At 54.2% G+C, this 26,237-nt stretch overlaps 1 protein-coding gene across 3 annotated transcripts; it reads right to left on the reverse strand.

The window, feature by feature from the left end:
- On the reverse strand, positions 3,243-21,995 carry DHCR7 (7-dehydrocholesterol reductase). Of its 3 annotated transcripts, none has more exons than XM_018043426.1 (9): positions 21,893-21,995; positions 15,772-15,898; positions 13,366-13,469; positions 12,570-12,792; positions 11,012-11,102; positions 10,124-10,337; positions 8,180-8,384; positions 7,235-7,366; positions 3,243-5,250 (listed from the first exon to the last, which is right to left on the reverse strand). In XM_018043426.1, exons 3-9 carry the CDS (start codon positions 13,461-13,463, stop codon positions 4,786-4,788), a joined length of 1,428 nt encoding a protein of 475 aa, XP_017898915.1. In that variant the 5' UTR covers positions 13,464-13,469; positions 15,772-15,898; positions 21,893-21,995; the 3' UTR covers positions 3,243-4,785. The 3 variants fall into 3 exon arrangements, with proteins under 3 accessions (XP_017898915.1, XP_017898914.1, XP_013831518.2); XM_018043425.1 differs by having other exon boundaries at positions 21,855-21,966; XM_013976064.2 differs by lacking the exon at positions 21,893-21,995 and adding an exon at positions 19,861-20,125.

Below are 26,237 nucleotides of genomic sequence, written 5' to 3' on the forward strand. Positions count from 1 at the left end.
CTTACAACACAGCTATGGATAATACATAACCTTGCCTCTTCCTAGTGATGATTTTATGACCCAAGAGTGGTTTGCAGGTCAGTCTGCAAAGTGCTGGTGGAAAGCTTTGCCTCTGGACCTTCCCTGCTTCATGACACAGCCTGTCTAGTTATTTAACACCTGGAGCAAGAGGAGAGAAAGCTCCAGAGGGAGGTGGTAGAGGGCACAGACTCTGACGCCAGATGGCATTTGAGCCCCAGCTCTGCCAGGCATCAGCCTGCAACCTGGGCAGGTCTCACTGACCATCTGTGCCTCAGTTTCACTAACTGTAAAATGGGAATGACAATAGTATTTAGCAGCAGGGTTATTGTGAGGGTCACAGGGTGTGTGTAAGGTTTTTATGACGGTGGCTGGAGCATGGTAGGAGCTGTAAGAGTCAGCTTCTGACTTGTGGCAGATGGTGTTCTGAGGCTAGGGATACATCAGGGCACAAAATAATCATAAATTTACCCTCGCTGGGCTTGTATTCCAGTGAGGGAGACGTAAGCAAGGTAAGTCGGTAATTTACCATGTCAGTGGGCTTCGCCGGTGGCTCAGATGGTAAAGAATCTACCTGCAGTGCAAGAGACCTGGGTCAGTCCCTGAGTTGGGAAGATCCCCTGGAGAATGGCATGGCAGCCCACTCTAGTATTCTTACCTGAAGAACTCCATGGGCAGAGGAGCCTGGTGGGCTGGTCCACGGGGTCAGACACGACTGAAGTGACTTAGCACTAATGACAGATGAGGTTACAGAGAGATTTCTTGAGCCTCCCTGTTTGCCCAGGTGATCATCCTGGTCCTGTACAAACCTCCAACTGCTGCCCGTATTCTGGGACAAGGAGCTGGGTGGCATGGCCAGGTCTGCCCATGGATCACTGGTGACAAGCCAATCCAGGGCACTGAATGTCTGGAAACGAATGTCATCCCCTCCTGGCCCCCCAGTCACTGCGGTCTCACCCCCATGGGGTGAGAACGGCCTGCTCCTTCTAGAAAAGAAGCACGTGGTGTGATCTTACGTCTTGATTTTGTAGATTCTACTCAGCTCAGCCTCTCACCCAGAAAAGCTGGCTGTGCCACTGCCTGGCCGGGCAACAACACCCACATCCAGACAAGGGAGTTCCAAGACCTAGAGGAATACCTTCCTGGAGTAACTCTCCCCAGAAACAGTAGTGAAACCGAGCCCATCGCCGTGGGCGGCGTGTCTCTGGTGGGGGAACCGCCCTTTCCCCCACTGCCCACACCAGCCTCACCACGCACAGGGGTGGCACTCCAGGCTCCTCGTTCCTTGCCACAGAGGGCTGCTGGGTTTCATCCGTATGCAGAAGAGGTGAGCAAAGGCAGACAGACCTGTTGCACAAGGTGCCCGGCTTTACTGTGCTGGCTTAGCGTGCTGGACAAAACAGATCAAACTGCGGCCCAGCTCTAAGACGCCGACACAGACAGACGAGACTTGGCCAAGCGACACACAGGCCGACCTCAGGCTTGAACCTGCCAAGCGACACACAGGCCGACCTCAGGCTTGAACCTAGAGCTCCCCTGGGAAATCCATCTCAGAAGGCTTCTCACACAAGGCGAAAGAATCATCACCCTCATTCTTCACACAAGGACACACAGAGGGAGGTCGCCTGCTGGCGTTCCCACAGTTGTTGAACGGGGAAGACAGGATCTGGCTCACAGACACCACCCTCCAGCCTCCTTAATGTGACTTCGCCCGAGGTCTGGGGGGAAACGGCGGGGTCCACTGTACTCAGGGCCACCCCAGCAGGGGCCCAGTGCTCTCCTGGTCCTCGAGTGCCTCGTGTGGCTGGTGGGATGCCCAGGACCCCCTTTGACCCTTGAGCGCCAGTGGGCAGGGGTGCAGCAGCAGCACAGGAAAGCCATGGCTCTGAGTTGGCCCAGCCTCTTGATGAGGGTGGAAGAGGAGAGTGGAAAAGCTGGCTTAAAAGTCAACACTCAAAAAAACCAAGATCGTGGCATCCGCTCCCATCACTTCAGGGCAAATAGATGGGGAAGCAATAGAAACAGGGGCAGATTTCATTTTCTTGGGCTCCAAAATCACTGCAGATGGCGGCAGAAGGCATGACGTTAAAAGACGCTTGGTCCTTGGAAGCTATGACCAACCTGCTGCTGCTGCTAAGTCCCTTCAGTCGTGTCCGACTCTGTGGGCCCCATAGACGGCAGCCCACCGGGCTCCGCCGTCCCTGGGATCTTCCAGGCAAGAACACTGGAGTGGGCGGCCATAACCTAGACAGTGATTAAAAAGCAGAGTCGCCACTTTGGCAAAAAAGGTCCTTATAGTCAAAGCTATGCTTTTTCCAGTAGTCATGTACGGATGTGGGAGTTGGACGGCTCACATAATGACGGCTGGGCACTGATGAATTGATGCTTTTGAACTGCAGTGCTGGAGAAGACTCTTGAGAGTCCCCTGGGCAGCAAAGAGATCAAACCGGTCAATTCTACAAGAAATCAGCCCTAAATATTCCTTGGAAGGACTGATGCTGAAGCTGAAGCTGCAATCCTTTGGCCACCAGATGTGAAGAGCCGACTCACTGGAAAAGGCCCTGATGCCCAGAAAGATTGAGCAGGGAAGGCGCACAGCAGAGGATGAGATGGTTGGGTGGCACTACTGAGTCAACGGACATGAGTCTGAGCAAACTCCAGGACATAGTGAAGGACAGGGGAGCCTGGCATGCTGTAGTCCATGGGGTCAGAGTCAGACACAAGTTAGCAACTGAACCACAATGAAGTCAGGCCAGGTGGGAAAAAAGCTCTGATCCTGGCTATTCCAGAGTCTGCCTGGCTTTGCTTAACCGATTCTAACTTGAGCAGGGGACACGTTGTCCTGCACCTGCCCTCCCTGCTCAGAACGTGGGACTCCCAGCTCAGCCCGGTCCTCGGTTCCTCCAGGTGTGAAGCAAGCCTAGCACCATCTTTCTGGTTTCTCCATTCTCTTGCTGGGGGCAGGCGGTCCAAATGGAGTTTCTCCCTTTGGCAAACGAAATGGATTTTCACACCCCGCACAAGAGCAGCCCCGGCAGAGGGCCGACGGTGGTGGAAGTGGGGGTCCCTCCCCGTGAATCCCACAATGGGTACCCACAGCTACGAGGCAGACCCCAGCATCTGATCCAATGTTCCCTGAGCATCCCTTCTCCACACCAAAACCTGAGCCCTTGTCTACGGCCAGGTACCAGTGGGAGACAAACCACACGGAAGTCTAAACAGGGGAGGTTTAAAATGGGTACTTCTCTTTTATTGTGCTTTGCAGATGTGGCGCTTTTATAGAAATCGAAGATGGATGGCAACCCTGCGTCCAGCAACCCTCCTGGGGACATTCCCCCAACAGCTTCTGCTCACTCTGTGCCTCTGTCACATTTTGGCAAAAGGCCGTACTTCAAAACTTTGCTCACATTTGTTACCTTTGATAAGACTATGGTCATCATTTTGGCGTTTTTCAGCAATAAAGCATTTTTTAATCAAGGTACATACACTGTCCTTTAGGACAATGCTATTTCATGCTTAAAAGAGTACAGAGTCGTGTAAGCATGAATTTTATATGCACCGCAAAGCCAAAAAACTCACATGACTTGCTTTACTGTGACACAGGAAGTCCTCTGCATAGGAACCTTTAAGTTGCGGACTTCCAAAGATGCAAACGAGTGCTCTGGCAGCATAAGGCGTGGCTCTGCAGCTGGCCCTCCACCTGCTGCCGCTGGCATCATTCAGCTCCGCCATCGCCCACCTCCTCCCCCTCCTCCAGCCAGTAAGCGTTCTTGCCTGTTCATTCGATGCCAGCCCCTGTATGCCAGCTGCTGTACTGCACCACTCTACTTTTCAAGTTATGTCCTGTGAGATTAAAAATGTTTTATCTGTAGGAAAAGTACTATAAAACTATAATAGAACAGTACTAAACAGCCAATTGTGCCACTAGGTACCTACACTAACTCTGTTGGACTTAACGAACAAATTGGACTTTGCAAACGCTTTCTCAGAGGAGAGCTTGTTCGTATGGCAGGGACTTACTGTGTTTGCTCTACCGGGGTGGTCAGGAACTGAACTCACGATATCTCCCAAGTACACCTGAATAAAGGATTATTAACTCTATCAGGCCAGTAACATCTAAAAGTCAAGAATCCCTGTGGGTTGAGGAGCCGGCCATGGTAAGAAAGGGGTCCCCTCCCAAGGCTGGGGTTCAGGTCTCCTAGGAGACCCCCTTGATGGTGGCCAAGGTCTCTGGGTCATCTGAGCAGAGTCTCTAAAGAACCAGAACCAGAAGCTGGCCCTTCGGTGTGCAGCGCCCCTCAGCGCCCTCTACAGAAAAACGTGTTAACACAGCGCGGGTGCAAAGGAGAAAATCTGAGGGACACAGCTCACCACCGCCAAGCAGGCGACGTAGGCAGCACCTGGAGCTGCAGGCGGTGCAGCAACAGCCCGCGGAGCTGGCGGGCCCACTGCTACTGTGTTTAGCAAGAGCTGAGGGCAGGGCTGGCCGGGGGGCTGGAGGATGTCCCATGTGATGTCAGACACCCACTGTCTGGCCGCAGAGAGGAGATGAGTCATCCGCGGGCAGACCAGGTCATCCTCTCGCCCTAGGAACCTGCACACAGAAGTTGGTGGTTTCTGCTGGTGAGAAGGCAGCTGGTGTGAGCCCTGGGGATTGTGCTCGGGGCAAGAGCTCCATTCAACAGGTGAGCAGAGGCTCCTGGAGGGCAGGGCTGGGACCCGCGCTCTTCACCGCCCCGTGGGGGCGCCTCCTGGCACGGGCCCCCTCTAGAAGATGCCGGGGAGCAGGCGGTAGGGCACGGCAGCCGTGTAGCGCTCCCAGTCACGGCCGTACTTGTTGGCACAGCGGTGCTCGTCCCGCAGGCAGCGGTGGGTCAGCAGGATGGCCATGAAGATAATGTAGAAATAGGGCAGGAGGTGGCCGCCGCCACAGGCCAGGCAGTACGCCAGGCTGCCCATAAGGTCGCCCGTGTAGTTGAAGTGACGGGCCACACCCCAGAAGCCCGAGACCAGCAGCTTGCTGTGGTGTTTCTGCCCGTCGGCCGACGTGTAGGAGCACTCGATGGCCTTGGGCTTCCTGCCCCAGATCAGGCAGCGCCCGTCCGTGCGGCGGAAGAGGTCCTTCTGGTGGTTGGTCACCCGGAAGATGTAGTAGCCAAGCAGGCCCAGCAGCAGGACGCCCAGCGCGTAGGAGGTGGGCAGCTGCACGGGGTGGTACACCAGGTACAGGCCCTGCGGGGCGAGGCGAGAGGTCAGGAGCGGCCTTGTCTGGGCGGTGGGCGGACCACAGGCCCAGGAGCACGGCCCGGCTTCACACCCCAGCTGTGCCCCTGACCAGCTGCCCACCCGGCCCTGCCTGGGTTTCCTTTCCTGTGAACAGAAGCACCCGCCTCGGAGGGGATCAAACAAGTGAACGTGCAAATGACGCAGGCTCCACCCCTGGGTCGGGAAGATCCCCCTGGAGGAGGGCATGGCAACCCACTCCAGCGTTCTTGCCTGGAGAATCCCACAGACAGAGGCTGGCAGGGTAGTCCATGGGGTCGCAAAGAGTCGGACACAACTGAAGCGACTTAGCATGTGCACGCGTAGCTCTCTATCTACACACACACATCACATACAGTATGAATGTGAAATACACAGAATAATGGGACTTCCGATTATAGCTCAGACGGTAAAGAGTCTGCCTGCAATGAAAGTGACCCACGTTCGGTCCCTGGGTCGGGAGTTCTTGCCTGGAGAATCCCCAGGACAGAGGAGCCTGGTGGACTACAGTCTATGGGGTCACAAAGAGACATAACTGAAGTGACTTAGCAGGCACGCAACAGCCTCAGAACCACCCACCCTCCTCCCCAAGGTGGCTCCTGTGGCACAGAGGACACGGCGGGCACTGGGGCAGAGCTGCCCAGCCCAGCTCGAATCACCAGCCTAGCCCTAAACAAGGTGAGTCTGCCCTGATTTTTCAGAGACTCAAGGCCCCATCCCCTGGCTGGTGGCCCAACAGAGGTGCAAAGCCAGGTCCCTCCGGCTCCCCAGGCAGGTTTCTACACTCGACTCTTGGGATGCATGCGAGGGAACCTCTCCTGGAGCCTGTGGTCCCGGCCGGCCTCCACCCTCCTCTCCCCTGGAACGCTCCCCTCTTCCAGGCCTCCCGCCTGGCACTGGACTCTTCGGAGCCCAGCCTCTAGTCTGGCAGGGTTCTTACCCCCAGACTCTCTCATTCTGCTCTTGGTCTGGCTGTGGCTGCCCCAAGCAGCTCTGGCTGATCCCCACGCCCAGGCTGCAGGCGCCTCCTTGGCCCTCTCTCAGCTGTCAGCACCCCACTTCCTGTCAAGCACCCCCTCCCCACCCTGGGATGCCTGCGTCAGGACCTTTCCCTGCCCAGCCACGAGCTCCGAGAGGGCAGGGCCCCCCAGCACGTCCTCCACTCACGTGTGTGAACATTCAGAGCCTTTAATGGAAAAAATGATGAGAGCAGGCCTCTTATCCTTCCAGCGTTAAGATCTGAATAAATATGAATATCAATAGCCACCTTCATCCACCCTGATCTCACACCCACCCTGAACTTTCTTTAGACCCACAGGCTACTCTGAATCATCCTCTTCTCTGAGTCTTAGGGGCTGAGCTATGTCCCCCACACTCATATGTGGCAGTGCTGAGCCCAGGACCTCAGCAGGTGGCTGTATTTAGAGACGGGCCTTTGAAGAGGTGATTATGGTAAAATGAGGTCATGAGGGTGGGCCCTAGACCCACAGGACTGTGGTCCTTATAAGAAGGGGAGGTCAGGACACAGACACACACAGGGACGACCCTGTGAGGACACGGGGAGGAGACGGCCGGCTGCACGCCCAGGAGAGAGGCCTCAGGAGGACCAGCCCCGCCCACACCCGGGCCTGCCAGTCCACCCTCCAGGAATCCCAGTGAATCCTGTTCCTGAAGACAGTGAATCCTGCTGTTCAAGTCGCCCGGTCTGAGATACTTTTTACAGCAATCTGTGCTGATTCATACACTAAGCCTTCTCTTACCAGCCTCCTTTCTCCAGGTTCTGGTGCCCGCCCCCACCTGAAAAATCCAGACACTTGGGCAAGGACAAGGCTTGGCACGTGCCAGCTTGTCTGCTCTGAGGGCAGCACTGGGCATGCCTGGGGACCTGGCCACTGAAGGTCCTGCTGGGCGGGGGGGGGCAAACATCACAGGGGCTCCCTGGCCCACTCCTCACCTGCAGCGTGTACAGGTATGGCAGCCAGACGCAGTCCCCCCAGCCCAGGTACCACCCGAAGTGGTCGTGGCAGATGTCAATGGTTTTCAGGTACCAGGTTTCATTCCAGAAGAAGTCCAGCACGTAGATGGCCTGCAGCACAGGAACGGCCGTATACTGACCACAGGCGCGGACAGGGGAACCACACTCCAGGACGGGATGGGGTCCCTGGGTGTCCCTGAGCTCCCCTGGTGACAGGCCCCGTGGGGCAGCTGCTGCACTTCCTGCCGGGCCTGGGCCATCGGGGATAAGTGGGGGAGGGAGTCCCTGTCGGCAGTCTGAGATGACACGTGGCCCAGATGAGGGGCACCCAGCAACGTCCTGGACGCCGATGCCCAAGGCCGTGGAGCTGGGAGCAGAGAGATGGCTCTGGGGGTGGGGGATTGGGACGGGGTCCTTCCACAGCCATCAGAGCTGGGTTGCCAGGACCACTGACACGCCTGAGTGGCAAACTGGAGTTCGCCATGGGCCACACGAGTCCCCAGGGCCAGTGAAGTGCCCGACAGGTGAGGACACAAATCCCCCACCTCCCACTCTGCAGCCAGCCTCCCAGACACGTATGAAGGGTGCCGACCCCCTTCTACAGTCTTTCAAGAGGCTTCCCTGGGGGCTCAGAGGGTAGAGAAGCTGCTTGCAGTGCAGGAGACCAGGGTTCATTCAATCCCTGGGTTGGGAAGAGCCTCTGGAGGAGGACATGGCTACCCACTCCAGTATTCTTGCCTGGAGAAGTCCATGGACAGAGGACCCTGGGGGGCTATACAGTCCACGGGGTCTCAAAGAGTCAGACATGATTGAGCGACTAATATTTCTTACTGTCTTTTGAAATCAATCTGGCTTTCGGGTTTCCCCAGCACCCAGTCGGTGTCAAGAGCTCACAACCCCCGACCCAGGCCCCAGACAGGCTACCTGCAGGACGTTGACCAGGACCATGGAGTTGGTCACGTGGCCGTACAGCTCCTGCTGCTTGGCTGCAAAGGACAGGTTGATGAGGGTCCAGGCGACGATCCCGGGGCGTCCATTGAAGAAGAGCTTGAAGTCAAACCACTTCCCAATTCGGGGGTTAAACTCAACGCCCATCATGTAGTTGTAAAAGAAATTGCCTGTGAATTTGCTTGAAAACACAAATGACAGACGCATGCTGTCAGCGAGTGCCTCTCACAAGCAGCCTCCTTGGCTGGCACGGACACAGGTGCCCAGCCCGGCCTGGGTACTGCAGGCCCAAGAGAGAAGACCCGGGGGAGGCCTGCCGCGAGCTGCAAGGGCCCAGCACGCAGAGACCGCATGCGCCTCCAGCCCCTCCCGGACAGCCGTGATACGTCACTCGGCATTCAGCCCTGGCCTTGAGCTGAGATGCTCGCTCTGTCCTAATGAAGGTGGGGAGACTCTACCTGGGCAGGTGCCCAGGATCCTCCTCCCACCTCCAGCTTCCCTGGAGGCAAGCTGCCTAACTGGCTTGACTGGACAGAGATTTTCTTCTCAAGGACTCATAGCGCATTCGGGCCTCGGTGGGCAAGTAATGGTATAAGCGATAACAGCGCTAGCCTCAGAGCCAGGTGCCCGGCTCCAGGGCCCACACCCACGGCTTGCTGGGCGAATTTTACCTGTTTTGTTGCCCCCATCACCTGACCATAGGCGTGACAGAATCAGCCAGGGTGACCCAGCTGGGGGCTCGCGCTACCACCTGCTGCCCATACACGGGGATTTCTGTGCTGGCTCGGGAAACACACTTTCATGTCCACTTCCCTCAACTAGGATAAACAGAAAGAAGCAAAATATACAAAGTCTACAACAGGGGGTGTGATTCTAAAGCAGAGAAAATTATTTCCATGAGGCACAGCAGACCAGCCTCGTTACTCGATCATCACGCAAGCTCAAAGCGCCATAGTCCAAACACGCTCCCGAAGAGCCTAGGGCTAACAGTTGCAGCAAGCACGCTCTGCTTTCATCTGGAACCAAAACTAAGATGCAATCAGAGCCAGAGTCTTGTTCACACCTAAAGCCCCACTGCCTACACCTGTCCACAGGAGGGGCCCGACAAACATCTCTCGATGAATGTGTCCACGGAAGGAGGCGGGGAGGGAGCGATGGGAGGGTAAGTAGATGCATGGATAGACGAATGGATGGCTGGGTGGATGGATGGCTGGGTGGGGACATGGGTGAACGGATGGATACAGGGAGATGGGGAGGGAGGGACAGGGGATGTGGGATAGATGGGTAGATGGACGGTGGCTGGATGGGTGGATGAATGGATGGATGTGCTGGATGGATAGATGGATGGGTGGTTGGGTGGGTAGATGGGTGAATGAGTGGATGTGTTGGATGGACGGATGGATAAATGGATGGATGGGTGGCAGATGAATGGATGAAGAATTGGATATATGGATGTATGAAGAGATGGGTAGTTGGAAGGTTGCTAACTATCTCCCTCAACGCTCCATGAAAATGGACACTGATCAGCGGGGGTCTCCCTGGGAAGCTACCGTATTAAAGCCACCGAGATAACAAGACTTCTTACTAAGACTGCTTCAGGCCGCACTGACGGCTCACAGAAAGAGGGAACGGGCTGCCCCTGCCTGCAAGAAGGAGTTGCCCCTCCCGCCCTCCTTCTTCCCTATGGCCCTGCTGGAGATAACTCAGCCACTGAAGATAGACTTGGCCACCTTCAACTGCATCCTCCCCAAGTAGGAAAAGCTACCCATTCAATACGGATGCTCCTCAGAGTCCACCATGGTCCCTTGAGCTCCTCCTCAAGGATGCTCAGTCCTCAGACCTTTGCAACATCCTAGCCCGACGTACTAGAAAAAGGCGCTGACCCGCCACCTAGGGCTCATGCGGCTGCTGAGGACGTACCATTCCCGGGCGTCGGTGGGGAAGAGGTAGCCCTTGACCATGGCAAAGGTGGAAACGGTGTAGCCCAGGATGTTGGCACACCAGAGCAGCGGGATCCAGTTGTCGAAGATGATGGTGGGGGAGAACCAGGAGAGGAGGTGGGCGTTGGCGAACCACAGGAGGTGCGTGAGGAGCCACGCCTGCAGGCCGTTGATCTCGTACTTGTTGACAGCTCCTGCAAAGGGGAGACGTGAGAGCGGGGCTGTTTGCCCACTGTGACTGCCCCTGGCTCCCTTCTGGGGTCCCCAGCCTCCAGCGCCAGTCAGCGGCTCCTGCCACTCAGGCCCTCGGGGTCAACACGCCAGCAGGACACCTCACACTGTGAGCTGAGGACTAACCGCTCATGCTGGCTGAATCCCTAAGAGGGGGAGAGCGGGCGCAGGACGTCTATAACCGGCCCGAGGCTGAGCCACCAGCCTGCAGTTTGCTGAAAGCTGGAGGCACAGAAGGGACGAGGGTCCCCTGTGGCACCTGGTGGGGCTGGGGGTGGGGGGAGGGTAGCCAAGAGCTCTCTGTGGGTTGGGCTGGGGTCTCAGTGACTGCAGGGAATGAATGGACCAGGCGGCCCTAAGGCCCTGTGAGTCAAAGCTTGGGCCCCCGCGATGCCCCTGGGGGACTCCAAGTGTCCCCGCTGGGGAGAGGCTCTGTAAGCCCAACCACACAACCAGCAGGGAGGGGGCGCTATTTCATTCCCAGATTGGGAATGTGATTTCTGACCTCACTTTTGGCGGCCGTCCCTGGAAGCTGTGTGAGTATGAGTGTTGGTGGGGTGGGTGGGCAGTCAGGCCCTCTAGGAGGAACAGGCAGGGAAAGGCGGCATGGGGCGAGCGGGGGCGGACCCCAGGTTACCTGCGGGAGTCACGGCGCCCTCCTGAACACCCCCCACGTAGCCCGGCAGAAACTTGTGGCAGAAGTCAGGAAGCAGCATGTACAGGAGCACCTGAAACGCAGAGATGTTCCAGCCGGTTTCCCCGCGGGCTGCAGGGCCTGGCTGTGCCTCGACACGGCCGTGCTTTGTCACTTGAGACGATGAATGGGCGGGCACCGCACGAACAGGAGAAACCACGATCGTGGCTGGTTACTTCTTCCAGAAGAGCTTACGGCTCCGGGAACAGACCACAGGCTGACTGTGGGCTTTGAGGGGAGCCTTGAACAGGAAACTCGTCACCATCACTCAGAACACCCACGCCATCTCCCCACAGGGCTCAGCCACTCCCTTTGGGAGAGCCCACTAGCTTACATTCCATACAGTTCACCCTTGAAAAGTATTCACTGACAGTGTTCAGCGTATTCCCAAGCTTGTGCCACCATCCCCAGTGACTAATTCCAGAACATTCTTATCACCCTGAAAAGGAGCCCCACACCCCGCCCCCCACCGGCAGTCCCTCCCAGCAACCCCTCCCCGCCAGCCTCTGACAACCAGCAATGGACTTTCTATCTCTGTGGATCTGCCTGTCCTGGACTTTGCATACAGACAGACAGGACACGCCCCTTTGTAGCTGACCTCTCTCACTGAACATCAGGTTCTCAAGGCACCCGGGTTGCAGCCTGTGTCAGACCCTCACTCCTTTCCACAAGAACAACAGTGCCCCGTGTGGTTGGATCACACTACGTGTGTGTCCACGTCTGCTGATGCACACATGGGCTGTTTCTGCCTTTAGGCTACTGTGACTCTCACAGCTCCAAATCACCTTTTACTCAAAAGGACCAAGAGGCCTGAAATGAGAGGGAAGCTGAAGCCCAAAAGCTGGGATCATGGGGAGAAACAGCTAGCAGAGGTTAGAGCCTTCGTCCAGGGCAGGAAACCCTGGCGGGTAGGGGTCGGGGGCAGGGGGCATCTCCCTGCACCATTTCCCAGGATAATGATAACATCATTATTAATATTCAGATATTAAACACTGTCTGTTCAGATATTAAATACTATCTGTTCACCGAGGTCATGGTGCAGACAGCCTTCTGATGAACTCATTCTGGTTGGGAAGCTAGTGAGGTCACAGCAGAGCCAAGGCCCACCCCACCCACCTCCACTGGCCAGGCCTGTGTGACCATCTCTGGGGACATGGCCTTGGCTTTGCCAAGACCTAGAGCAGCTCTTAGGAGCTGGGCAACCCTAGGACACGCTTCCCATCAGGCACAGGGCTTCCTGGGAGGGAGCCACACCCTCACGCCCTCCCAGGGAGCGTTGCTCCCTGCTCAGCACGGAGGCTCAATGGAAGGCGAGCCGGACACCGAGATGCCACCAGGTGGCCCTTGACCTGAAGACAAAGCTAAGTCCATCAGGCAGCGGGTGAGGCCAGGCTGCGTCCCACGAATAAGGATGTCCGTGTGGGCCAGACACCATCCCCGACCAGGGGCCAGGCCCACCCTGAGGAGGGGAGCCTCTGCTGCAGGGGCCAGGAGGGCTCACCTGGAGCGTGACCCACGCTGCGTAGATCTGGGCCGCCTTTGTGGTCACGGGCGGCGTCCTGGCCCAGATGTCGGCGAGCCGAGCCTGGCCGGTGGCGAGGTCCACCACGGGCGCCGTCAGGGAGCAGCTGTACTGGTCGCAGGCCATGATGAAGTAGTACACAATGAAGGGCGCAAACAGCAGCAGGAAGATGACGCTCGCCAGGGAGAACCAGTCCACCTCCCTGCGGGGCCGACGGGCGGCAGCCGGTCACGGGCGGTGCGGCCCGGCCCCCGACCTCACACGCGGGACGCCGAGCCCCACGGGCCCACCAGCCCGCGCCTCCCGAGCGAAGGCTGTCGGCTCGCAGGGCCAAAGCCCCCACTGCCTAGGCAAGGCACCCCACTCGCATGATCCGCTTTGAGCAGTCTGAAGGCCGACGAGCCCACGGATACCCCAGAAAGGCCAGGGCCCAGGACACAGCACAGAAGGCCTTCCGTGCCCCACGGGTCCAGAGGCTTCCTGTTCTGGGCCATCTGGGACGTCACCAAGTCCCCATCACTCTGTGGCCTGAGATCCATGACCCCGTGTCTTACACACTGAGGGCAAAACCAGGCCGCCCACTGCCCCTGACATCAGCTTTCACGGTAGATTCTTCTCTGGGTTCCTAACTCCCTAAGTTGGCAGACTGCTACCAATTACAGTCCTACTGATAAAAAAGAATCGTTTAAACAGGTTCCTGAAATCCCAAAGGCTGGCAACCTCTCGCCGAGAGCCCACTTTACTCTCCAGCTGGAAAGACGGATGAGATGCTTACCAGGCTCGGCCCCACTGCCCTTGGGCTGCAGCCTTGCCGTTGGTGAGGCCGTTGGCACTCTTGGTTTTGGGGGCGCTGGGCTGGGACTTGGCAGCCATTGGGCCCTGAGGGAAGGAGACACCACGCTGAGATCATCCCTTGAGAAACAGACACTGCAACTCCCTGCCATCATTCACAGGCCCCCACGGGGCTGGACTCCTTCATTCTCTGACCCTCCACCTCGTCCTGGATGGGCGATTCCAGGCAGGGACTCCCACTCCCGGAGCCTGCAATAGCCTCCCGCCCGGCCCTACTTCTGCTCTCCTCTCCGTTCACTTTCCAACAACAGCAGAACATCCTTCTTGTTACAGAAACCCAAACACCTGTGGCTCAGAAACCCCCCACCGCATGCTCCTGCCCCCACCTCCCCGGCACGCTCCCATCACACCCTCTGCTGCAGGCACACAGAGGTCTCTATCCCTCCATGAACGTGATTTATCTTATTCATGATACCTGCTACTTCTCTGCTTAGAGCACACTTTACAGGTCTCCTCATTTGGGTTTCAGAAAATGCTCCCTCCTCGGTACGACTTTCTATTTTTCCTGGAGTTAATGGTTGCCTCACTTTTTCTATTCACTAAGATTTCTATGCATCTATCTCTGTTTTTTTTTTCTGAATGCTCTAATGAGCTGTCATACACATTAATAACTTCTCTACATATTCCAGCACAGTTTATCAGTTCCATTTCTCCATCCCACCCATAGCCATTCATCTTGTACCAAGAGACAAGCCAACCCGTGGTCATAATATGAGGGAACTAGGGACACCCCCACTTTCAGAATGAATTCACAATGGAGACGTTTCAGAATATCAGGCATGAAAAAAAAAAAAAGATGATCTTCAATGCTTTCAGAAAAAAATCCAGGATTAAGAATCATGCTAGTAGCAAGCTGGTTCTAGGAGACAAGATGGAAAACTTTAAAAATCCTGAGAGAAACGTAAGCTGCTAAAGAAAAGGCCAGTGAAAGCAGAAGAGGAGATCCCAAGATAACAGCTGGGCAGTGAACCAGACAGTAACCAGCCCACTGTGGCACAAGATGAATGGCTTTGGGCCAGGGGCGGGGGGGAGCCGGGAATGAAAACAACACGTTTTGTTGTGTTGCAGAGTATACAAAAATTACTGATAACTATGATGGCTCTGTTACAACATGCAGGAAAAAACAGTTAGTGACAGGTACATAGAAACCTTAGCATGTGGAAAAAGGGAGGCAACCATTCATTCCAAGTAAATAAATAAATAAAAAGCCATATAAGGGGAAAAACACCAAACCATAATTATAGTACATTACGTGGCTTAACAGTAAATAATAATTTTTCCAGACAGAAAAAAAAAGTGTAAAGTTGAGGGTGTTAAAAGGAAATCATTTAGAAATAAGCAGGTAAAAAACAACACAAAAGTAGGTTAGAGAATGAAAAAGTACTTGCTTCTGGGAAGCAGGACTCTAAGATGGCGTGGGGAACTGTTTATTTTTTATATATAAGTCTTTTAATGCTGGTTTCATTTTAAATGTGAAGATGAATCACTTTAATACAACCGTACATTCACTTAAAATTCCTCAGTGATGAAAGCTGCAGAACATCACTTTATTTTCACAGGTTAGCTTATGGAGCATTCATGATGTACATGGCAGACGAAAGAGTTCTTTATGGACAGAGAGCCACTCATCTTTCAGCCCAAAACACAGACTACTGAGCCTGGCACGTGGCAGTTGCTCTGATCTAACATGCTGGAAAACTGCAAAAGGGCCAGAAAAGTACAGGCCAAGAGCTAACGCTGGACACAAAAGCATATTTTCTAAGGATTAAAACAAGCTCATGTAATTATTTTGCGCTTATAATGTCCTTCATCCACCTCTCTGTCAGCGTGTGTGAGCTGCTCAGGCATGTCTGACTTTCTGCCACCCCATGGACCGTAGCCTGCCAGGCTCCTCTGTCCATGGGATTTCCCAGGCAAGAATACTGGAGTGGACAGCCATTCCCTTTGCCAAGGGATCAACCTGACCCAGGGGTCAAACCCGGGTCTCCTGTGTCTCCTGCCCTGTAAGTGGATTCTTTACTGCCTGAACCACCAGGGAAGCCCCAGAAGGGAACGCTGTGGCTGCGTGGGCCGGGAGATGCCCGTGTCCCTCCCACGCGGCAGGTGAGAATTCTACCACTGAACCATCCGTGCACCTCTCTGTCATAAGCATTGAATTTTTAATAAATGTGGAAGGGACACCCTTAGCAGTAGATAGCTGAAAACAGGGGAGAGGGTAGTGTCCAGGAAGTAACTAACTTTTTTCCCTAAGAATCAGGCAGGAGTGGACAGTGAGCGCTGACGGACCAGCTGCCTTTGAAAGCAAGCAGCAGCTCTGAGAGGTGCTTACCTCCAACCTCTTTCCAAGCGGCTCGACTGCAGAATGCAGGTTTTCCTTCTTGAACTGCTCCCTTTCAACTCTAGACTCCTATGCTCCACAGGCCTGCGAGATCCTTTTCAACCCGCTGAACACAGCCCTGCAGGACACACAAAGGTGATGAAAAGACTCAGGGAGATAAGGACCAAAAATGATAATTTTCTCAAGTCCCACCTGGTAACCAAGCGAAAGGTGTGGCTCAGTGCCCAGGGTTTGAAAGTGCAAGAGGGCCCTTGTGTGCGGATCTCCACGATAAGGTAATCTTATCTCGTAGCTTATCTGCCTGGCACGAGATGTCTGCCAAAGAGGAAGCACTTATAAACAACAGGTAGAGCCGGATGAGGGGTGCTTCCTGGGGGAGTTGCCCCGGAGACGAGCCTTAACATGGTGGACTGATGAACAGCCCAAGCTGGCTTCTTTGCAGACTCATACTGGGCAGTGCACATGACCTGGATCAAGTCCCACCCTGCCCACTCCACCCCCACACCCACCCCTGCCCCGCAGCATGCATCTTCTCCCTAGGCATTCCCGGAATCAGCGAGTGCCGTGAATACAGGGCATCACAGACAGTGATCTGGGCTTGGAGCCTGGTTCTCTGCAGACTTACTGGACCCAGTGACCTTCCTGAGTGTCTTGGGGCTTCAAAGCCCCCCTACACACCCAGGGAGGAGCCAAGGAAGTGCATGGGGCTTTTCGGCACCCCGGTCAGCTCCCTGGGCCGCTCTTTGAGTTCCACAGGCGACCCCATGGACTGCTGCCCACCGGGCTTCCCTGTCCTTCACCATCTCCCAGAGTTTGTTCAGACTCATGTCCATTGAATCAATGATGCCATCCAACCATCTCATCTTCTGTCACCCTCTTTCCTTTTGCCCTCAATCTTTCCCAGCATCAGGGTCTTTTCCAATGAGTCGGCTCTTGGCATTGGGTAGCCAAAGCACTGGAGCTTCAACTTCAGTGTCAGTCCTTCCAATGAATATTCGGGGTTGATTTCCTTTAGCATTGAGTGATTTGATCTCCTTGGAGTCCAAGGGACTCTCAAGAGTCTTCTCCAGCATCACAGTTCAAAAGTATCAATTCTTTGGTGCTCAGCCTTCTTTATGGTCCAACCCTCACATCCATGCGTGACTGGTGTTTCCACTGCTGCCCTGCAAATAGGTTCATGGAGGTGGGAGGTGGCAGACAGACGCATGCCTATGGCTGATTCATATTGATGTGTGGCAGAAATCAACACTACTGTAAAGCTCTTACCTTCCGTTTAAAAATAGACAAATATTTTTTAAAAGAGTGAGCCCATGAAACTCTAGACACTTCACTCTCATGCTCTGGTAAAGGCAGGGCTCCAGGCCCACACTCATCCTCTTTCCACCCACACAGTGTGGCTGAATGGATGCAGGCAGGCAAGTACCCACAGGACCTGTGAGTAATAAACCTTGTTCCTCAACCTTCCGTAATGGCTTTTGCTGATGGTGTCCTGCAATCATAAGAACCACAAGGGCCGGTCTGGCCACTTCGTGGTCCCAGTGGGAGCAGGGTCTATGGGGCTTCTCATAGTTAAGCAGGCCAGGTGAGTGCCTTCAGCGTTCCTAGCTGAGAACACCACCATCAACAGCCCAGGACCTGTGCAACAGATGACTTAAGTCCTGTGGCAGCCCTTTTGGCATCTTGAGGATTTGGTGTTTGGAGAAGCATCAGAGGTGCAGAAGCATGGCAGAGATGGGATGGCACGGTGACGCCCAGGAGGCCCCGATGCCACTGGCAAGGCTGTGAGCTCCCTGCAGGATCAGGTCTGCTGCCAACACATCACCACTTGGAACCCAAAGTGGGTGACCGTGAGCTGCTCCTTCTGCTCACTAGCCTCAGTTTCCTCATCTACAAAGTAACCCACCCTGTGGGGTAAACGAAGTCCCAGGGCCAGGTGCTCAGAGCCCCTCCCAAGCTGCTGGAGTTCTTCCCAGAGAGGCAGCCACTGCCAAGACCACCGTCAGCACCACCCAGGCCTCAGGAGGGTGGGCTCATGCAGGGTGTCAGGGTGAAGCTCAGCCTGGCCCAGGTCTAAGGCGGATGCCCCTGCAATGCCCAACACTGAAGCATCCTGCTGCCCTCCATGCAACTCATCTTTTCTCAGTGCAGAGGCTGAAAACAATAGTCTTTTGGGAATTCCCTGGCCGTCCGATGGTTAGGACTCTGCACTTTCACTGCTGAGGGCTTGGGTTCAGTCCCTGATTAGGGGACTAAGATCCCACGAGCAGTGCAGTCCAAACCAAACCAAACCATCCTTTGCCCTCTTTCAGTGTTCCTGTGGGTTGGGGACTTGGGGAGGCTGGCTAGGCTAGCTCCAGCCTGGGATGTGATGATGTGGGTGAGCCTGGGTTTCCTCCCAGCATGGAGGCCTCAGGGTGGAGGAAGGAGGTGCCCAAGCTGCCTCTTCTTCCTGGGAAGGCATGTGACATCACTCCCAGAGCGTTCTGTTGGCTACACTGGGTCAGAAGCCCACGACCTTTCCAGGGGAGGGGAAGCAGGCTCTGATTCTTGATGGGGGAGCAGCAAGGTATTAGGGCAGCACGAGATACTGTCGGGGCCGTCCCTGGGTGATGGCAGTCACAGGGCCACAGAGCAGCTACCAAGCTGCCAGTACCTGCGAACCACAGAATTCCCAGCCCACTCTGGAGACTGCCGTCATCGGGCCCAGTTTTACAGATGGGGAAGCTGAGGCAAGGAAAGGGGAGAACATAGCTGGCACAGAGCCACAGGGACGGAGCTGGGTCTGCGGGCACGCCACCTCCTGTGGCACACTTGGGAGGCTGAGGAGTACAATTCAGAGTAGTGGGCTTCCCTGGAGGTCCAGGGGCTAAGAGTCCGCCTCGCAACGCAGGGGACACCGGTTTGCTTCCTGGTCCCAGAGGAGCCCACATGCCACAGAGGAACACAGGCCCTGCACCACCACTGCTGAAGCCACGCTCCACAATGAGGAGCCCCCGGCACAAGACGCTTACGCACCACAGCAAAGCGCACCCCCGCTTGCCACAAGTCGAGAACGAAGACCCAGCACAGCCCAAACAAAAATAATAATAATAAAATAAAACATTCCGAGCAGTGATGATAACAGTCAATCTCTGTGAGTGCTGGGCTAGGTACTATCCTAACATACACAGAGAAGCAGCTGGAGCATTATTGGAACAGCAGAGGTTCTGGTTTAGAAATGCGTCTGTCTAAAGAGTAGGAGACACATAAAAGGACAGACGTGCCCTAACTCGTACTTAAAGGAATGATAGAATTCAGGGCCAGTGAGGGCTGGGCAGCTGCTCTTCAACTGGAGGACAGTTCCAGAGGCCGGGTAGACCTCCGGGTTGGCTCAGTTGCTACCTGTCGGAATTTATCCTGGGATATAAACAGATGGCTGTGTGAAAAGGCAGATGCAAGCACTTCCATTCTGGAGCACTTGCAACATATTGGAGCTGATAACATGACTATCAATAGGAGACGAGAAAAACAATGACGCCCTGGTACAGTGGAATACCCAGGAGCTATTACAAAGAATGAGGTTAACATGGAAGAAGGTTCCCTGGTATGTACCAGCACAAGGGCAAGCTGTAAGACAGTCTATCACTAAAAAGCTATTCAAAAAGTCACTCTGATCCAGTGGCTAAGACTCTGTACTCCCAAAGCAGGGGGCCCAGGTCCAACCCCCGGTCAGGGAACTAGATCCTACCTGCCGCAACTAACACCTGGTGCAGGCAAATTAAATATTTTTTCTTTAAGCCATACACCAAATCCTCAACAGTGTGGGCCTTCCACTTGGGCTCCCCCAGCCCCTTTTCCTAATTTTTCTAGTAGACATGTACTTGTATTATAAAATAATTTAACAACAATAAAAAGAGCTGTTGAAATAGCTCTTGGGAGTCCTTCAATCCACAGTTCTGAGAACATCTGTGGCTCTCTCCAGGGGCAAGGAGGTCACTGGTCCTCAAGGCAGGGGGTGGTGATGTGCGCAGTGATACTTGAGTTTACCTGCAGTTTTTTACGTCCTCCCACCCACTTTGGGTGGAGTGGTCATCTTCTCACCTGCACGTGCAATTCACGAGCCTCCGTTGCCAAATGCAGAGATGGCTCTTGGCCCTTCCCAGAGCTTGGCCCTGGAGAGCTCTGGCCCGGCTGCCGTGGAGAGGGTTGAGGTCCTGGTTGGGGCAGAGCAACTCACGCCTGGGGCCCTTCTGGGGCCTCCAGAAATAGGCAAGAGCCCTGGAAGGAAATTCCAGAAACACCAAGTCCTAATTCTAACTCTCTAATTCTAAAGGGTAAACTGCAGCTTTGACTGCAGACGCAAGGGTTTCTGTTTTTCAAAAGTTAGCAACACACATGCTCCCTATAACACAATCACGTTTAGAAGTCAAACGTCCAAGTCCGGGGCTTCCCTGGTGGCTCAGTGGTGAAAACAAAAAGTCTGCCAGCCATGGCGGGAGATGCGGGTTCAGTCCCTGATCCAGGACGATCCCGCATGCCTCGGAGCAACTAAGCCTGTGTCAGGATGTCGATGGTGCGCATCTGCTGAGCCCAAGCACCCTCGAGCCCGTGCTCCACAACACGAGAAGCTGCCGCGAGGAGAAGACTGCACACTGCAACTAGAGGGCCGCCCCCGCTCGCGGCCACCAGAGAGAGCCCTCAAAGCCGCAAAGACCCAGCAGAGCCAGAAATAAAGAAAGAAAATTATTTCTTAAAAGTGCAAATCCCCTCAGTCCAGCCCCAGGAGTCCCTGAACTTGGCTGCTGATTCTCCAGATTGTCACCAAGCTACCTGTCACTAGATATGCAACCACCCTCCCTCCTTTTTTCCCCCCAGATTAGTTTACCTCCAGATTCTTTTGCAACTTCACTTCTTGGCTTTTTCTAATCTTAATCTACTTTCTTAATCTGCTACATTAATCCGTACCTTTTGTTTTAAGCAGTAAGTATACAGAAGGATTTTTATGAGAATTATTGTAAGAAGTAACTGCATGTTTGTTTCTGGGTTTTCGCCTGGGAAACATCCTGTTGTGGAGAGTGTCCTGCAGGTGGGGTAACTCCACCCCCTCAGGCCTGTTCCTGCCGGGTCTTCCTGGGGGCCTTCAAGGTAGCTGGGATTGTTCACCTGCCCACCCACCCCCCTCCCCCCCAGTAAATGCAGGCATTGCCCTGAGGACTCCTCTCTCCAAACCAGTCTGTTGCCAGTATCTCTGGGTTTGAACCCTGGCTGTGTCGCTAAGTACACGACTCTCCACATGTCACTGCACCTCTGGGGAGCCTCAGTCTTCTCATCTGTAAGATGGGGCGATGTCTAGAACGCAGTGTTTTGAGAATTTAGGTCAGAGCACCCAGCACAGCGCTGGACATTCAGGAAACCCCACTTTGGATAAACTCGATCTCCTCATTTGCAGTTTTCCTCCCTCCTTTCTCTTGTCTGAAATCTCCCCAGGGCAACTCCTACCCTTCTTTTCCATAAAATTATACAATGTCCAAGAAAGAGGCACTGCTACTCCGTCAGTTAGGTTAGTGGGGAGCGCTGGAGAGGAGGCGGGCGCGACTGCTCTTCTGTGAGCAACTTCCTGCACTGCCGGCCGGGCCCCGACCCCTACCCCCAGCCCCCCTGCAATTAGTCTGTTCCTAGAAGCAATTCAGAGTCCGCTGCTCCGGGCTCCCACTTCTCAGTGAGCAGACAGATGCCCCATGTTTCCTCAGCAGAAAACTGCATCCACTCGTGCGGGGCACCTGAGGAAGGAAGCGCCCCCCGCCCCCCGGCCCAAAAGGCACTCACCTGGCTCCGCCCCGTCTCGATTCGCCCAGGGAGCTCCCGACCACCGCCAGGGGACCAGCATCCCCAAAGCAGTCCACCCAGCATCCACCCAGCAGTCTTCGGGTGGCCAACCCGGGCCCCGAGACCTCCAGACTTTGCTCGCCCGAACGCACGCGCCCCCTGCCCATGCGTCTGCTCCTACGCGGAGCACCCGCCGCCCTCCACGCCCAGCCCACCCCCAGCCTGCGCGCGCGCCCGGATCTGTCCAGCTGTCCCCTGCGCGCACCCACCTGCGCGCAGCCCACACCAGCGCGGCGGGCCTGCTCACCTGCGCACCCGGCTCCGCGCCAGCTCTGACCCGCGCGGTCTGAGCCGATCGCCGCCCCGTCCCCGCGATGAGGTGTAGCGACAGGCGGCCAATCGCAGACGGGCCCCGTGCGACCCGGCGCCCCTCGAGCCCGGCGATTGGCCGCGGCGCCTCGCCCCACCCCGTGGGCTGACTCCGGGCCACCGCGCGCTCCACTCGGCAGACGCGGGGCGCGAGACTGACAGCGGAGGACCTGCCCAGCGCGCCGCCGGCCGGCGGGGGCGGACCCAGGGGCCCCGGGAGCGCGGCCCAGGCTCGGGGGCGCGTCCCCAGCCGCGGTGGGGGACGGGCCGCTGAGCTCCCCAGCCTGTTTCCTCTTCTGCCAATGGGGCTTCAAAGGCGCTCAGCGCACACTGAGCCAACCGTGTACAGACTGCCGGGTCCACATCAACCCACGAAACAGACAAGATCGCTGTCCTTGGGGTGCACGTGCGGGTGGCGGTGCCGGGGAAGCGGGATCAGTAACCAAACCGTCAGTGAGGAATATGGTGAAAACCGGCGTGGAGGAGGCAGAAGCAGGACGGCACAGGCTGCAGTTTTATTCGGGGTATCAGGGAGAGCGCTCGGCTGGAAGGCCATCACGGGTGAGGGCTCGCCTGGAAGGCGGCCAGAGATGGCGTTCAGGGTACGTATCAGCTGTGCAGTGCCGCGAGGACAGGAAGTAGCAGAGTTGGCCAGAGGGAGAATTTGAATGGGGGATGGGGGCGGGCGGCGAACTGCAGGCTCACCAAAACAACCCGTCTGTGGCCTATTAAACCAGGCTTTCTACCTCTGCTTTAACCATTCAAAACAAAGAAGGCCGTTTAAAAAAAATCGAAATGGGGGACCTATGGTTCAGGCATTTGAGATGGATCTGGATGACCACTGTGGACAGGGTTTCATACATGTTCCTGCGTCACTGAGAATTTGAGTTTTCTGAACTTTATCACCCTCAAGGACCACCGGCCAGTCTCAGAACAGCAATCTGCTGGCTGCCAGCAGCAACCTTCAAAGACTCAAGGTCTCTTCTTGTCATTAGGCAACCATTTTGGACTCCAAGCATACTTACCTCTTGCCAATTGCGATTACAATTCTTGACAAACAGCTTTCATCATTTGGTGGGGTTTTGCCTTCTTAAGCATCCCCCACTTTGCAGTTTTAATTGCTTCTCGAATCAGAGTTTCCTAGGCTATAATCCTCAGTTTGGCTCAAATAAAACTCTTCTATTCCTATTATAGATTGGTTTATTATTTCTGTTGACAGCAGGAATAGCCAACCCTCTCTCATATACCCCTGCCTCCCTCAATCATGGTACACAGGCTGCTTTTGCAAGGGCATGACCTTGACCTGGGTGTGGAGCCCAGGCAGCGCCTGGTGGTGAGGGGCGGCTCCACTTGCAACATCTGGCATCAGCCTTTCTGCCGGAGGGCTCTGCACGGGCGTTCCCGTGCACCTCATGGAAACGTTTGTTCCCTCTGCAGTTTTTTATTTTGAAGATGTCAAACACGCAAACCAGTTGAATAAATAGTAAAGTGAACACCCACACACCTAGATTCAGCAGCTGTCAACAGTTGGCCACATTTAATTTCTCTCTGCCTTCCTGTAGCTGTATCTTTCCTGAAGCACTAATTAGCTATAGGTGATACCTCCTTCCTGAATATTTCAGTATCCATCTCCTAATAACAAGGACATTCTCTTACACTCTCAAAATAAAGTGGCCATACTCTGGAAATTTCACATTCATTCAATGCTATTGTCTGATATATTACTCATATTCAGTTTTCTCCAACTGTCCCAACCATATCCTTTATGAAAAAGTGAAAGTGACTCAGTCGCGTCCAACTCTTTGCAACCCCATGAACTGTACAGTGCATGGAATTCTTTAGGCCAGAATACTGCAGTGGGTAGCCTTTCCCTTCTCCAGGAGATCTTCCCAACCCAGAGATGGAAGCCAGGTCTCCCACATTGCAGGCAGATTGTTTACCAGCTGAGCCACAAGGGAAGCTGAAGAATACTGGAGTGGGTAGCCTATCCCTTCTCCAGCGAACCTTCCTGACCCAGGGAACAAACTGGGGTCTCTTGTATTGCAGGTGGATTCTTCACCAACTTAGCTATCAGGGAAGCCCATATATCCTTTATAGCTCATTAAAAAATCCAGGATCCAATTGGGGAACCACTCTATGCATTTAGTTTTCTTGGTTCCTCAGCCTCCCTTAATCTAGACCTCTGCCCCAGCACTGCTTTCTGTTTTGTTTTATTGTATCTTCTTGGCCCTTGACCATTTTGAAGAGTCAAGGCTGACTTTTCTTCACAGCAAGTCTCTTGATTTGGTTTGGCTGTTTTCCCTGTCCTTGTTTTTTTTTTTTTTTTCCCCAGCCACATTGAGTAGCATATGGGATCTTAGCTCCCCAACTAGGAATGGAACCTGTGCTCCCTGCAGGGTCTGAACCACTGGACCGCCAGGGAAGTCCCTGTGCTTGCATTTACGTGATGCCTTGTGGGGCAGGATAATATACTACGTAGATGTCATACATCATAGCAGGGGGCGACATGATGTTGATGTGACTTTGTCCCTCTGTCGATGGTGAGTTTGATCCTGTGGCTCGCGTGGTTTCTGCCAAAAGTCTCCACTTTCCTTTCATGATTAATGAGTAAGCTGTGGAGTGATACTTTGAGACTGTGTAAATACACTGCTCCCAAATAACCTTCGGTCCAATTACCTAGCATTTAATGATGACTCTTGCCCGAATCAAACTTCTTGATGCAAAAGGGTGATCTAACTTCATCATCCTTTCAGAATTGATTAGTTGGCATTTTTTCTGTAAAGAATTTCCCTTTCTTATTTAATTCTTTCTCAGTATGGGCTAATAAACTTTTTGCTCGTTGAGGAACTGTCATTTACCTTTTTTAAAAAAAGTCATTATCTTTGCATATACAAATTGTCCCATAATTGGCCAGTAGGAATCCCTCCAAACCGACTCTCTTTGTCAAATAACACGCTCACATCGTTATGAGAGAATGTGCTTAGTTTCCACTCCAACCAGACATTGTAGGATCTGCTCCACTCCTGGCTAAGGCCTAGCATCTGCCATGGTTCAGTTCAGTCACTCAGTCATGTCTGACTCCTTGTGACCCCATGGACTGTAGCACGTCAGGCTTCCCTGTCCATCACCAGCTCTCAGAGCTTGCTCAAACTCATGTCCATTGAACATGGTGATGCCATCCAACCATCTCATCCTCTGTCATCCCCTTCTCTACCTGCCCTCAATCTTTCCCAGCATCAGGGTCTTTTCTAATGAGTCAGTTCTTCACATCAGGTGGCTAAAGTATTGGAGTTTCAATTTCAGCATCAGTCCTTCTAATGAATATTCAGGACTGATTTCCTTTAGGATTGATTGGTTGGATCTCCCTGCAGTCCAAGGGACTCTCAAGAGTCTTCTCCAACACCACAGTTCAAAAGCATCAGTTCTTCCGCCCTCAGTTTTCTTTATACTCCAGCCCTCACATATACACATGACTACTCGAAAAAACATAGCTTTGACTAGATGGAACTTTGCTGGCAAAGTAATGTCTCTGCTTTTTAATATGCTGTCTAGGTTGATCATAGCTTTTCTTCCAAGGAGCAAGTGTCTTTTAATTTCATGGCTGCAGTCACCATCTGCAGCCATGGTTGGCAGGAGAGATTTGAGTTAACTGAAAAGGACTGAGGTGCTTCCAGCAAAGAAAACTATCCCCCAAAGGGTCAAAGTTAGAAGTGAATGAACATGTAAACATTTTCGTTCTTTTCTGAAATTTCCAAATTGCCTGTCATGAACAAGTTTTACTTTATAAATAGTAAACAAGTTTGTTTCAAATGTAAACATGTGTATGTATAGGAGAGGCAGCATTGCAAACCGGGAGAAAAGGGTGCCTCTTCTATCAAAGATGGCCAGCCAGCTGCTTATTCATACGGGGGGTGGGGAATGAATTCCTACCCTAAGGGGACTAAAGGGTGAAATGTGAAAACAAAACCTGAAAAGCTACTGGTAGTGAACAGGTTCAAACGCCACAGAGAGGAAATTGGGCAACATTTAGTAAAGTCGCACATATGCATAACCCAGGTCAGGCGTCTGCGGATACGCAGGTTGCTGCAGCCCCAGGGGAAACTGGCACCCGTAGATACAAAGAAACTACAGGTGCCCTCCAAGGAGATGAACGTGGGAACGGAAGCAGCAGTGCGTGTATGCTCAAGCGCGCGTGCGCTGGCACGGGGCTGCTTACTTAAATGCCCAGTCGGTGATGAACCGATAAATACGGTGCAGTGCCGAAGTGCAGCAATAACGAACGG

This window comes from Capra hircus, chromosome 29 (genome assembly GCF_001704415.2).
Source record: "Capra hircus breed San Clemente chromosome 29, ASM170441v1, whole genome shotgun sequence".
Lineage (NCBI taxonomy): Eukaryota > Metazoa > Chordata > Mammalia > Artiodactyla > Bovidae > Capra > Capra hircus.

Coding starts and splice junctions, on each gene's coding strand:
- DHCR7 (XM_018043426.1), bottom strand. CDS start 13,463: ATGGCTGCCAAGTCCCAGCCCAGCGCCCCCAAAACCAAGAGTGCCAAC. Junction 10,338..11,011: donor GGGCGCCGTGACTCCCGCAG/GTAACCTGGGGT, acceptor TCCCCTTTGCAG/GAGCTGTCAACAAGTACGAG. Junction 8,385..10,123: donor CCCACCGACGCCCGGGAATG/GTACGTCCTCAG, acceptor TGTGTTTTCAAG/CAAATTCACAGGCAATTTCT.